The sequence below is a fragment of the Lissotriton vulgaris genome, chromosome 5 (assembly GCF_964263255.1).
Source record: "Lissotriton vulgaris chromosome 5, aLisVul1.2, whole genome shotgun sequence".
NCBI classification, from domain to species: domain Eukaryota; kingdom Metazoa; phylum Chordata; class Amphibia; order Caudata; family Salamandridae; genus Lissotriton; species Lissotriton vulgaris.
The window spans coordinates 351,961,295-351,974,707 of NC_141693.1; the positions used below are offsets into that span (position 1 = coordinate 351,961,295).

The following is a 13,413-nucleotide window of genomic DNA, read 5'->3' on the forward strand; positions in this document are numbered from 1 at the left end:
AGCTGGGCGAGTGTGGAACCAAATGTAGGTAACTGGGAGGACTGGGTGACTACAGGGATAGGTTTCCCTTACCCCGAGTGGTATGACTGTTATCCCTTATGGGAGAACAGTGATCCTACGATGAGGTGAGTAAAATTATTCACTTTGCATGAAATTTCGTACTGCGTGCATTTTTTATGTATACCCATATTCACCGTGAATGTATGCAACACCGGGGCGCTGAACATTGAAATGTACTGATGAAAGTCCTGCACCAGAGAGGCCGTTGAATAGGGGCTGAAACATGTTGACAGTCATTTTAGGATCATAGAACCATCATATTCTAACCCCCTTGTTTGATCAATTTTAATCCATACCCACCCAGACCACCAATAAAGGCATACCTAGGTCTATATAAAGTATTTTTATAATTTGTAGACACCCAGGTCACGAAAATAACTGGAGTGCTCCCTGGAATATGGTTGAGACCATCCTGGCTTTTTAGGGACCAGGATGAGACTTGATGATGAAGCATACCACTATTAGAGGGGGTGAGGGTCTAAATAAAAAAAGAAGATTCTTTTTTTTTCTTTGACCAGTGACTGGGCGTCCACGTGGGTTTCTTTAGACAGGCAACGGATATCCCATGTTTTGTGCTGGAACATTAGGGAGAGTGTATCTCTTGGGCCTATTTACTCCAAGGTCTCCCCCTCCCTGCGGGCAGTGCCACATTGCGGCCTTTACCTACTGATTGAACAAGTTAATAGAAACCCTGGAAAAATTCAGAGTGACAGTGGGCAGGAAAGTGTTGTATTTGGGGACACAAGTGCGGGACTAGGCACTTCGTGAGAGCGACAGACTCGATAGAGCACTCACCTGAGTATTAAAAGCGATGTGAAACTGCACAGCTTACCATTATTATGAATGAAGATGGGAAAATGACACTGGTGGTGGCTCATATTCTCTCCATATTCAGGAAAAAATATAAGAACCTCTATACCTCTAAAGTCCACTACTGCTTCAACCACTTATTCAAAAGCTTGAACTCCTGGAGCAATCCAAATTCATAACCCAGCGGTCAACGGCACTTAACCTTCGCATGCTGATTGCAGTACCGCATATATCTACTGATCTGGAATTATCAGCTGTAGAGCTTGATGCAGAGAACACATTGGATGCTTCAGAATGGACATATATCCAGGAAGTATTGAGGCGCACGAGGTCCAGGAAAACGTTTTTGAGTTTAGACAACCTGTTCTATACAAACCTTTATGCTATAATGAAGATGAACGGTGTGCAATCCACTGTGTTCTCCATTGACTGGGGCAAGTGCTTAATTTTTTGAAAAATAAGAGCCAGGGCTCTCGTCCGGAGGCCACTGCAGCTTGCTCTACACATTGCTCTGGCCATGCTGCCAATGGCAATAACTACACAACTACTAACCATCACACTCCTACAAATGTGGCAATTCAGACTGTTCCAGCCTCCCAAAGCTATAGGAAGCCAGACAGCGCCACCTTGTGGCAGACAGTTACGAGCGCGGTGTTGACAATTAAGTGCAGGTGTAGAGCACCGTAAACCACAGACTCAAATTAAGCAGTGGCAGGGACACATGTTGTGGTCACCCCTTATTTTCGCCCTATCCATCACACCACTGGACTGCTGGCTACGACGGAACCATCCCAGCAGGGGGATATACGTTAGATCGAGATCCTTACTAGTGTTGTTATAAGTCGATTACATTATTTAGTATATACAAAACCCTGCAACAAATTAAAGATACTACCCTGTTTGGGGGTTATTCTGGATTACAGATCAACTGTGATAAATCTGAGGTGTCCCCACTGACTGATACAGTGAAGCCCAGGGAGGGCCGGTATTAGCTCAGGGAGTCCTGACAGTGTGATATATCTCAAAATATACGTTACCAAAGAAAAGGTAGACTTGATTAGGAAAATGTATGAGGTGGCATTAGGAGAGTTTAAATTGCAAGCTACCCATACATGAGTCTCCCCTTGTCAAACCTGGGACGAATATCAATAATCAAGATGGTATTTTTACCAAAGTTTTTATATCTGTTAGTTAATATTCCTATACATACTTCGAAAGAGTTCTCCAGCAGGGGTGTGGCCTGGTCGAGCACCAAGATGGCCGCACTTAAAGAGCTGCCTACAGAAGCAACAACGCAGGGATCCTTGCCCCCGGAAGCAGGCTCGGTGTGCTGGGTCGCGGGTGAGCCTGAGGGCGCTGCCCCCCCGCTGAGAGCGGCCGCGGGGTAAAATCGTACTTAGGGAGTTGCGGACTGCTGGGACGGAGGCCGCGAAGGGAGATCTCTACCCTTATCCAGCGCTGGGGGGCGGCAGTGAGTCAAGCTATCGCCCATGGGACTCCCCCTCGCTTATAAACTGATCGGGTGAGTCAGGAAAAGTTGGTGCAGCGCAGGGACCAAACCTGAATCGATTGGCTGCTCTGCTCCCCCTGGGTATGGGTAGGGATGGCAGATGCGCGCCAGGGAGTGATCGACTAACGTGACTCCCCGTGCTGCCCCTGAACAAGATGTAGAAGGCTGATGAGACGCATGTTGGCTGGATGCATTATTGAGGCAGAGAGGAGGGTGGCCTCATTTTTACATGGCAAGATTGCTGCCGCGTGAAGAAGATATATTTGCTGCTCGCTGCCTGGCCTGATCTGTGGAGTGGTGGGGCTGGGGATGCTCCCCCCTTCCCCCCTCCCTGCTACTGCCTTGGATACTGCAGACAGTCTGGGATACCTGCACTCGACCATGATTTGGCATGCAGCTGCTAGAGATGGGTCAAGGGGGTCCTAAACAACGACAACTCACCTTTGAGGCCACCAAGACCCCCTGAAAGGAGATTGGTGAAAATATGCTGCATGGTGACCTTCCTGAGCGCACAGACCCTCCGACGGCTGACGGCCCGGCAATGGAGGGCGCTGCCACCATTATGGCGGAACTGCGGGCAGGCTTAAAGGCCATGGATGAACAAAAGAACAAAGAACGTACCCCGCCAGTTGATGATGTGGTCCCAAATCTGGGATCCCAATATATGTGGGGTGATAAGCCTAAAAGTTGGCACTGCACATTACAAGATAAACTTGATTTAAGTATTTGCACGAGAAAGTATTTAGCAAATATATAAGTATTTTTATTTTAGTGTAAAAAAACATTTATATACATCTATAACACATAATTGTCCTACAGATATAGCACAATACATATAGTCAATTCAGAAGAAAGATAAAAGTAACAAAATTACATTCTTCTTTTAAACCTGCCCAGCAACATTTCATACTACAATCATACTATCATTCTTTCAATTTTTACAAAAACCTAATCCTACCTAAAGTTCAGACATTCCACTTTCATTCTTCAATCCATACAAATGGTTCTGTTGTATGCCACATAAGGATGGTAGATATGTGGCATAGAGCAGAATATTGTTCCAGACAATTGATTTTAACACGGCATCTAATTGGTACTACATAGTATGCCGTATTTCTGGAGCCACGAGCCGACGCGCGTTTCGGTGGATGGCCGAGTGGGCCACACCTTCGTCAGGGCTGGGAGATGTTGACTGGGAGGAAACAGGATAGTAATCTGAAGAGGTCTATAGGGAATTCCTCAAGGCAAAGGGCGCATAGGTTGTTTATTTTCCAGCAAAGCAGGGATCTGAGTTTTCAAATTTATTTATCCAAGGAAGAATTCCACTGCGCAGAGGTTTATAGAGGGAGGATGAGCTGGGGACTGTTATACTTAAATAGTTTTTCAGAGATATCACGCAGGCATCCCGTGAACGACGATTCAGAGGCGGCAATTCTGAGGTATCTGGGTCCTCCAACGTAGCTGACATATATCTGCTTGGCTGGAAGGACACACAGTCCGTAGCTCAAGTTCCGTCGGTTGGCTGAACCGACCCTTCGTCACGATATGGTTCGCTAGTGCACTTAGTCAATGAGTTATTTGGACGGCGCTGCTCGGCATCCCTAGCAAAGCGTCCCTCGGCGGGGTTCTATTGCAGGCGCACTTAGTTTGCAGGTCTTTTAAGAGGAGCTGCTCTGTGTTCCTGACACGGCATCCATAGATGGGGTTCCGTCGACTAGCCAAGTCGACCTATCCTCACGGGATGCCTGATTCGACGAGCTGGGCGCACAAATGGATGGTATGCAGGGCCGGCTGGAGCAGTACGAGACCCGCATAGAAGCTGCAGAAAAGAATATCTTGGACACTGAGGATCTACAAGCCGCCATGGCCAATCGCCTTGACCGAAAGGAGTGCCTTCTGAAAATGGCGGCAGTGAAAGCGGAGGAACTGGATGAGTGCTCGTACCTCAATAACCTAAGGATTGCGGGGGTAGCCGAGACCACTAATACAGGCCCGATGGAGGCATTTGTGGAATGGTTATTGTCGGATCTCTTTGGCAGAGATTGTTTTTTTACCACCTTTGCAGTGGAACAGGCCCACAGATCCCTGGCCCCCAGATCAGCTCCTGGCGCGTCTCCACATCTCATCATTTGCACGATTGCTTAGCTACCATATCAGAGATGTCGCCTTGCGCGAGGCCCGGGAGGTGGAGAATCTGTAATATCCGGGAATGGCGCTCAACCCAGACTTCATGCCAATGGTAGAAGAGGCCGGCGTAAATTTCAGGACATCAAGCGGACCCTGCTAAATCAAAATATCCGCTATGCCATGCTGTACCCGGCACATATTCGGATTCAGTTTAACAGTAAACTGCTGTCTTTGAAACGCCAGAGGAGGCAGCAGACTATTGGAAAAGCCAAAAATCTGACAAAGTGACTTCTCCTGGAAAGTAATGGTATAAGAGGCCCCCTGATCATCCAGGGGAACACTAGCTTGAACATTGTCTCAGGAACACTTTGATAGTGATATGTCATGATGCTCTCCTCTCCTTTTTTCCCTCTCATTGGAGGCATATTTACCATAACGTAATTCCAGGAATGCAGCCGCATGTATATTATGTGTTAATGTTATCATATTTCGTGGCTTGCTCGTGGCTTTGCTGCCCTCCTAGAAGATCTCCTAATATCCTCAACTCATTTAGTGTGGGGTTGTTTTTGTAGTTCTTATTCCTTTTTTGTTTAAGTTAACATGTGTAGGGCTTCACGGGAAATAGGTTGGGTGGATATCCGATGTGGGAGTGGGAGTCACGGCTAAATAAGTTTGATGTTAATTTTTGTTTAGAGGCTGTAAAGGGACATAATGGTTGGCTATCCAAATGCGATCAAGATGGCAAACCTGACAGATTACTACTGCACCTATTGTAGTGCGGCCTTGAATTGCAATGTGTAACCTGGAATGTTCGTGGACTGTCGAACCCACGTAAGGGACAGCAGGTACTTGCCTACTTGGCTAGACACAAGATACATGTGGCACACTTGGTAGAGGCCCACTAAGCCCGATATCTGATGTTACATTTGCTGCTGCTTGGGGTGGTAATCAGTTGTTCGCCAGTTACAGCACTTACTCCCGTGGAGTCTACATCTTGATTCATAAGGCATTTCCTTTCACGACCCTGACTGTGGTTAAAGATCCAGAGGGCCGCTACTTGCTGGTGGCGGGGGCCATAGGTGCGCCATGGCTTTTTCGCTAACATCTCCACACGTATCACGGGTACCCCAATTGAGTCTATTATATTAGGTGGAGAATTGCGTCTTGCACCTCACTTTTGAAAATGGTATCTAGCAACGCCTCTGCTGGGAATCGGCAGTACAAGGAGGGACACATGCCAGTAGGTAAAGTAAGCACCAGCAGTACCGGCAAGTGGTCCGACAGGGTGTGTGGCTAGTGATCCACTTCCTGCAGATTGAGGAGTAGATCGGGGGTGGCATACCATCTGCCAATATGAGACCAGTTACCGTGCAGTGCCGAGCGAAATGTGTATCCCTGCGCCGGCGGGTGCAGATGCCGCCAAACATCGGTCAATAAGTGTGTGTGTAGCAGTGCCTCAAGCTTCCTTAGTGGAGCAAGGCTTGGTGTTGTGTCCATTGCCCATGGTGTTTGACCCGGGTTGTAGTGTGAGTTTGAATTCTTGTGTACTTTCAGATTAATACTGGCTCGGTGACCAGCTACGCCACCCTGTGGCCAGCCTTCAAGGTGTACAACAGGGGCATCTGCATGACCAAGAAGGCTGGAGTGCTCCGCACAATCTGCCGGGATCTCGATGCCACTGAGAGGGAACTATGGAAACTGGATGCTCAGCTGTTGGCAGGTGCCGCCCCCCTCTCCGCTACAACAGCGTGCTAAGCTGTTGGGGGAGTTTCAGGACTTGGAACATCGGGTGACTGTATATTTGGGGAAATATGGTGTGCCGGGGGGTAAGCGGAGGGAGAGAGACCGGGGTGCACGCTGGCGCGCTTACTCACTCCTAGGCACCAAGTTGCATATATTACACAGCTCCGGGACACTGATGGCACTCCCGTCAAGAATGGTGTTGACATCCAATCGATCTTTTTGTCTTATTACACTCGACTTTATGCCACATGCTCGCCACTGGTGGGTGAGGCGCTGACAGACTACTTAAATGAAATAGCGATGCTATGGATCGAGAAGGCCCAACAACAATTTCTTGGTGTGGACGTGATTATAGAGGCCATAGATAACTTGGAAGGTTCGCGTGCCCCCAGTACGGACGGCCTTACTGGTGCATTCTATAAGGCCTACAGGGTGCAGCTGGTCCCACAGTTGCTGAAGTTTTACGTAAAGGTGTTGGAATCGGACAAGATGTCCCCACCATGCGCAAAGCAATTATGACACTACTCCTTAAACCTGGCAAGCCTGCTGACCATTGTGCCTCGTACAGGCAATTGTCACTTCTAAATCAGGATTATAAAATTTTAGCTACAGTATTGGCCACACGGATATTGTTAATAATAAGTGAGATCATATCCCCTTTTCAATCTGGAAATATGACGAACCGATCGACCTAGGTAAACTTACGCACACGGTTTGTGGTTATCAACCAGATAAACCCTACGCTCCGTACTTGGGCGATACTATTAGATGCAGAAAAAGCATTTGATTACTCAGAATGAGATTTCTTACACGCGGCGCTCAGTAAACTGGATTTGCCCCAAACCTTTCCGCTCCTACGTTCGCCTTCTATATACTAACCCGGTTGCACAATTGCGCATAAAGGGGGTGCTGTCCAATAAATTCACATTGTCGCTTGGCACTCAGCAGGGCTGCCCACTTTCCTTCTTTAATACTCTTAGGGGGATGCTGACACAACTAATCTGGGCGGGGTGGGGGGCAGGCAAGGGTGGGTTGGCAGCCGCTCGCTCAACCCTTCCAAAGAGGGGTGTTTGGGGTACCCGACATTTATCTGTACTATTTGGTGCCAAGGCGCAGTATGCTGATTTTTAATATCACCCGAACCCGCAACTGCAGTTTTTAAAGCAAGAGCACACACAGGCCCGTCCCTACCAGCTCTCAACTATTCTCCCTCTCAGGCTCAAGAGAACGCTGGCTGAGATTCACATGCTACAAACCACAAGTTGAGCCTGGGGGAGCTTACACAAATATTTGGGCGCAGAATACATGTATTCCCTGCGCTTGCCAGTTCTGAATAACCCCCGAATACCCCCACTAGTGAACCACTGACACCACGTGCGCTTACTCGCTATCAGACACGAAATATGGGGGATATGTTCAGAGATGGCCGACTGCGCACAGTGGCGAACTTGACTGGTGATCAGGACGCAGCCGCACTGCACCGCTTTCTTTTGCACAGGACGCCAACTGCACTGCTCAACTCGCCACGACCTGAGATAGAGGAACCTAGTGAGCTCCTCCCACTCACAGCTTTTATTACTTCACCTGATAGTCCACACTTAGTCTCCAGAATATATAGTCTGGTACAGGCGCTCCGACCAATAAAGGGTGGCGGCGCTCGCGCCGCTTGGGAGGGTGACCTAGTGCAGCCTATGACAGAAAAGATATGGGCCTATTGTTATGAGCAGACACGTTTAGTATCAAATACCTATAAACATAAGCTTCTACACTTCAAATACCTACATAGAACGTATATCATCCCTTTGTTACTCGCGAAGATGGACCTTACAAAGCCAGATAGCTGCCAGAGATATTCGACAGCACATGCTGACTTCATACATTTGGCATTGAACTGCCCTGTGGTTCTGGCATTCTGGGAGGCGTTGTTTGAGCATCTAGAACAAATGGTCAAGACGGAACTCCCCCACACACCCTTGCTGGTTTTACTGGGGTATGTACTGCCTTTAAGTATGGGGTTCAGGCGCTTCACCGAAATTGCACTGTTGCTGGCTAAGCGACAGGTTTCTTTAAATTGGGGTGGAGTTGCACCACCGTTGGTGGGGTCCTGGATGAGGGATCTGATGTACTGTGACACTACCAGTGATGTATATGCGTCTCTGCTGCCTCTCGCTTACTGCCCCAAAAATGTCCGGCAACCACTCCGTTCTTATTTGTTACTCCACCCTTAACTCACTGACTGAAATGTACTTTATGTAGACAAGATAATTGGATTAGCCAACTGGTCCTGGTTCTTAGGATTGAAATGTTGTGTTATTGTTGATGATTATGGAGCTAATGCCTCTATAGAAGACTTTACTTGGTATTCATCAATACTTGCTTCATATGCTCCGCATTATACGCACAGCGATTTTGTAGTATTGCAATAAAAACAAGTAAAAATAAAGAAAGAGTTCTCCAGCAACTTCAGTAGTTATTGGCCTGGGGAATGCACAGCCCTACATTAAATATTCAGTACTCACCCAACCCATGATACAGGGCAGTCTAGGAGCGCTGGAGCCCTATTTGTATTATTTACAGAAGATATCCTGAAGGTAATCACCAGACTGAGCTCCTTGGCATTACTATTGGCTAAGAGTAGGGTTGCAATACAGTGGGTGGCCCCTATAGACCCCACAATCGAAATATGGCTTAAAGACATAGCATATTGAGCACAAAGATGGTCGAATATTGTGAAATAGTACATTTGAAAGCACATCTAACAGACTTTTGGGGACCATACATAAACCTATGTAAATTAGGGAAGCAGAGTTACATACGGAAATGAGGACTTATATAGACAGCAGTAGGTGGTAAGGGGGTATTATGAAGACTGATATGTAAATCATGGAATATGACTTTTATCATGAGTAATATATGAGGAGTATTTTCTGTAATCTTTGTGAAGAATGTTTAAAAAATACAACATTTGCACTAAGGCCTCGTAAGGTAGTATAACGATAAACCCGTGGGTGATACACTGCCTGAAGTACTATGTTGTGTTGTGAAGAACAAATATCTTTGGACACATTCTGCACAAGTAATTGACACAGAGGTGCACGTTCACCCCAGCAATTACTATACCTAAATTCTAGCATAGGTACACTCTATGTAGTTGCACCACCATTGGCTAGTCTAATGACCATATGCTACTAGTAGGAACACTTAAAAATGTACACAATGCAGAACACTTGAACACTTCTGCAAGACATCATTCTGCCTTCCTGTCACGTCACAGGAAAAACCTAGATGCTTCAACTTCTTGTCCAATCCAACCATTCCTAGAGTATGACAGAAGCTTTTCCGTTGACATGATACCTGTTCAGTTTGAGAAACCTCAGGAGCCACAGAGGAACCTGTCTTCTGTGAGGGCGTCTGGATTCTATCCTCTAATGGAAGAGCACTTGTGGCGGCATCTGCAACAAAGAAATCATCATCACTTTACGAGGAGTGGAGCAATGTCTTTACCTAGGTTATCTTCACTCAGACATTAAAATTCAACATAAATTTGCTAGCCGTCATATTAGGTTATAGTAGCATTGAAGATACACATATGCCCAATGGTATCTTGGTATATCCAGACTCAAAAGAACATATAATTCTGATATGTTAGGTATATAAATGTTAATTCTGCAACAGGTCTCAAAGACACCACCAATAAAACTGGATGATTTTCCACAATGCTTTAGCACAGAACATGCTGGATTTTGAGGCAGAGTTTAAGGTGATTCTCAAGTATTAGAAAATAAAAGCAGAAACTATGTTAGGCTGACACACAATGTTATGGACCCATGATCAATAAATGGTGTGCTAGAGAGTAAAGAAAAGGTCCAAAAACTCTGTCATTATTTTGCCCATTACATTGGATAAAAGGTCTCCTTTAGGACAAGCAAATTCTTAGCTAGACCCACGAAGAGGAGGCTGTCCCTGGGAACTGCATAATGCTTCCCCATTCCGGATTCCTATTTGTGTGGAATACAAAGTTATACATGCCAGATTCTCTTGAGGATTGGATTTTCAATAAAAACCATTGGTTGAAATCTGCAGTCTCAATTTTCAAATAAAGCACAGACAAACACGATACTTCTGTAAATCGCTTTTTGGTGGATACTCTATCTAACTGCTTATTCCTCACCTTTAGAATAGTCTCAGGGACCAAACTCTATCTGGATTTTCAACGGCAATTGCTATCACACATCGGTAGGTATGTAGTTGACCTCCACAATAACCTCAAGCCACCCTGGAAGTGTCGGAATTGAGACACATATAGATGCAACCCGTGTGGGCTTAAGTTATTTTTGTCTTGCTCTCTTGTGCACTGTCGGACACAGATTATTCATGACAAGTTGGAGGTCACAGTGTGCTGAAACTAAACAAGGACCTTTTTAACAGATATAAGGGGCAACTCAAGACAACAGGGAGGAGGGAGGTTGCTGAAGAATCCGTGGTTAAATAAATTACCCACCAGAAAGTGTGGTAGCGAAGGTAAGTAACTTGTCCTTCTGATGGATACTTCTTACCATAGATTCCTCACCTTTAAAATAGACATCCAAACAGTATGTCCGGAAAGTCGATGTTCTGAGGAGTGACCTAAAAAAATTGTGTTTTGTGAATGTAGTGGCCTATATAGGCAGCAAGGCTGGTGACAACTCCTACCAAAGAGGCAGTATTGGGTTGGCTAGAAGGAGATCAAAGGCCTTCAGGGTGTTTCTTCTTGGTCAGGCCATAGAATGTCTTTATGCACTGTGCAATATACTCGACAAGGTCTGTTTTTGCATCCCCTTCCCCTTCTTGGCACCAGCAAAGTTCACAAAGAGCTGGTCGTCTACAAAGTATCGCTTTGTGAGTTCGATTAAAAACCAAGGTTTACCTCCTCTTTGAAGTGAAGTGGTAGTCAGAAGACAGCCGGAACGGCGATGGACTGACCAACATAGAAGGAAAAAACAATCTTTGTCCAGACCTGGCATGTGCCCCTCTTACTTTTCTGTACTGCTGATGAAAACTGCTGGTTGATGAGATCAGGCCTAAGAAGTGGGCTGTAAAACAGCTGCCTTTGAAGTGTTTTAGAGCCAAGTTGGCCTTTTCTCAAAAGAATATGGGTCCAGCAAAAGGAATGACCATTAAGGATGCCTGGATGTCCCTGAAAACCCCAGTGGCTCGCAAACAGACACAAAACTTGATCACAACACTGGTGTCAATTACATGATTCTCACTATCCGTTGTGTCAACCAGCATTTGAAGCACAACTTTCGGTCCTGAGTGGAACCCAGGCACCCCAAGTAAACGGCCTGCGGGTCTGTGACTAAAGTATGCTCTCTGTAGATGCAGCACTTTTTAAAAACTGCTGCTGTGGGGTGAGACATTTTCCCTGGCACACTAGCCACATCCAATTAAAGTGTGGGTATAACCAAAAGAGTTGAGAGCTGATCTCCAAATCAGAGTTGAAAGGTGTGTAACGGAGTGTAGAAGTGAATTTAGCATGCAGAGGTGGCACCTATATGCAAGCCGCTTGTCGTCACTTTTAGGGCTGTGTGAGGCCATTGTGAAGTCCAACTGTGCCACTCACTGGTACGTGGGTGCAATTACTGTTGAAAATCTGGATCCAGTCTGGTGCTAAAGCTTATTTTAAAGGCAAGATTACCACAGGTTAACAGTATCCATTAGAGGAATCGCTATCAAGTGGACCCCCTACCTCACCACTACAGTTAAAGTAACACAAAAATGGACAAGGTCATTTTTAGTAGCAGCCGGTAGAAGGGACCATACCTGCTAAATACATAATATTTTGCACCATGAAGTTGATAGGGCCAACTGCTATGTATTTCTATGCCTGATTTCTTTTCGTGTGCAATATAGAGTTATTCTCCTGTGCAATCCCAATAACATCCCAGATGTTAGTTTTGAAGTAATTCTGTTTACAGAATACTAAATTCAGAGATGCTGGGCTCAAAGGCAGGATATGATGTATTCTCAGAGATATATGTAAACTTCATAGAATTACTAGACAGCCAGGTAAGAAGCATTACATGAAGACATAGGTTTAATATCCATTGTGTCTAATCAGACCTCTAAAACTGCTGAATATCATTTAAAACTATTTTACAAGTTGGCAAGGGGCAATTTACTGTTGAAAATCTGGATCCAGTCTGGTGCTAAAGCTTATTTTAAAGGCAAGATTACCACAGGTTAACAGTATCCATTAGAGGAATCGCTATCAAGTGGACCCCCTACCTCACCACTACAGTTAAAGTAACACAAAAATGGACAAGGTCATTTTTAGTAGCAGCCGGTAGAAGGGACCATACCTGCTAAATACATAATATTTTGCACCATGAAGTTGATAGGGCCAACTGCTATGTATTTCTATGCCTGATTTCTTTTCGTGTGCAATATAGAGTTATTCTCCTGTGCAATCCCAATAACATCTCAGATGTTAGTTTTGAAGTAATTCTGTTTACAGAATACTAAATTCAGAGATGCTGGGCTCAAAGGCAGGATATGATGTATTCTCAGAGATATATGTAAACTTCATAGAATTACTAGACAGCCAGGTAAGAAGCATTACATGAAGACATAGGTTTAATATCCATTGTGTCTAATCAGACCTCTAAAACTGCTGAATATCATTTAAAACTATTTTACAAGTTGGCAAGGGGTGAAAATGTTTGTTCCACTAGCCACAATATTGCTCCTTTGTAAAGAGCTCCTCGGCCCAGGTGGGCTATTATTAAAAATACTCATCACGTACTGACGATGAAAAAACTCTAAAGCATTAGTGATGGAAACAGATATGGCAGTTTGAGCCACAGCAGAGCAGGAAAAGGGAATATTGGAAGAAGCACTGGCCTTCTCAAGTCCTACATCTACAGTGGTAGCTACTTAAGTGCTAAGGACAAGATGATCTTGTGCTCAGCACAGCCAGCTCTAATGGTGCTGAGGACAAGACCATGTTGTCCTAGGCACTCAAGGGGTTAAATATCATGGGTATAGAGATGGCTTTTATGGCCTGTTGATGGTCTTTATAGGCATGTGGATGATTTCGCAAACTCGCAAAAGGGATTATAGATTTCAGGAGTGTCTACATTGATTTAGGGAGGGTACATAAAAGCTTTGGAATTTGTTTTTCT

At 45.4% G+C, this 13,413-nt stretch overlaps 1 protein-coding gene across 4 annotated transcripts in view; it reads right to left on the bottom strand.

Annotated features, from left to right (window-relative positions):
* KIF17 (kinesin family member 17) overlaps positions 1–13,413 on the bottom strand; it is a 520,936-nt gene that overhangs the window by 123,400 nt on the left and 384,123 nt on the right. For all 4 annotated transcript variants that reach the window (XM_086921624.1, XM_086921625.1, XM_086921627.1 and 1 more), the window contains exon 8: positions 9,605–9,702. In XM_086921624.1, the coding sequence (XP_086777750.1) occupies positions 9,605–9,702 (98 nt within the window). The remainder of the gene's footprint in view (positions 1–9,604; positions 9,703–13,413) is intronic.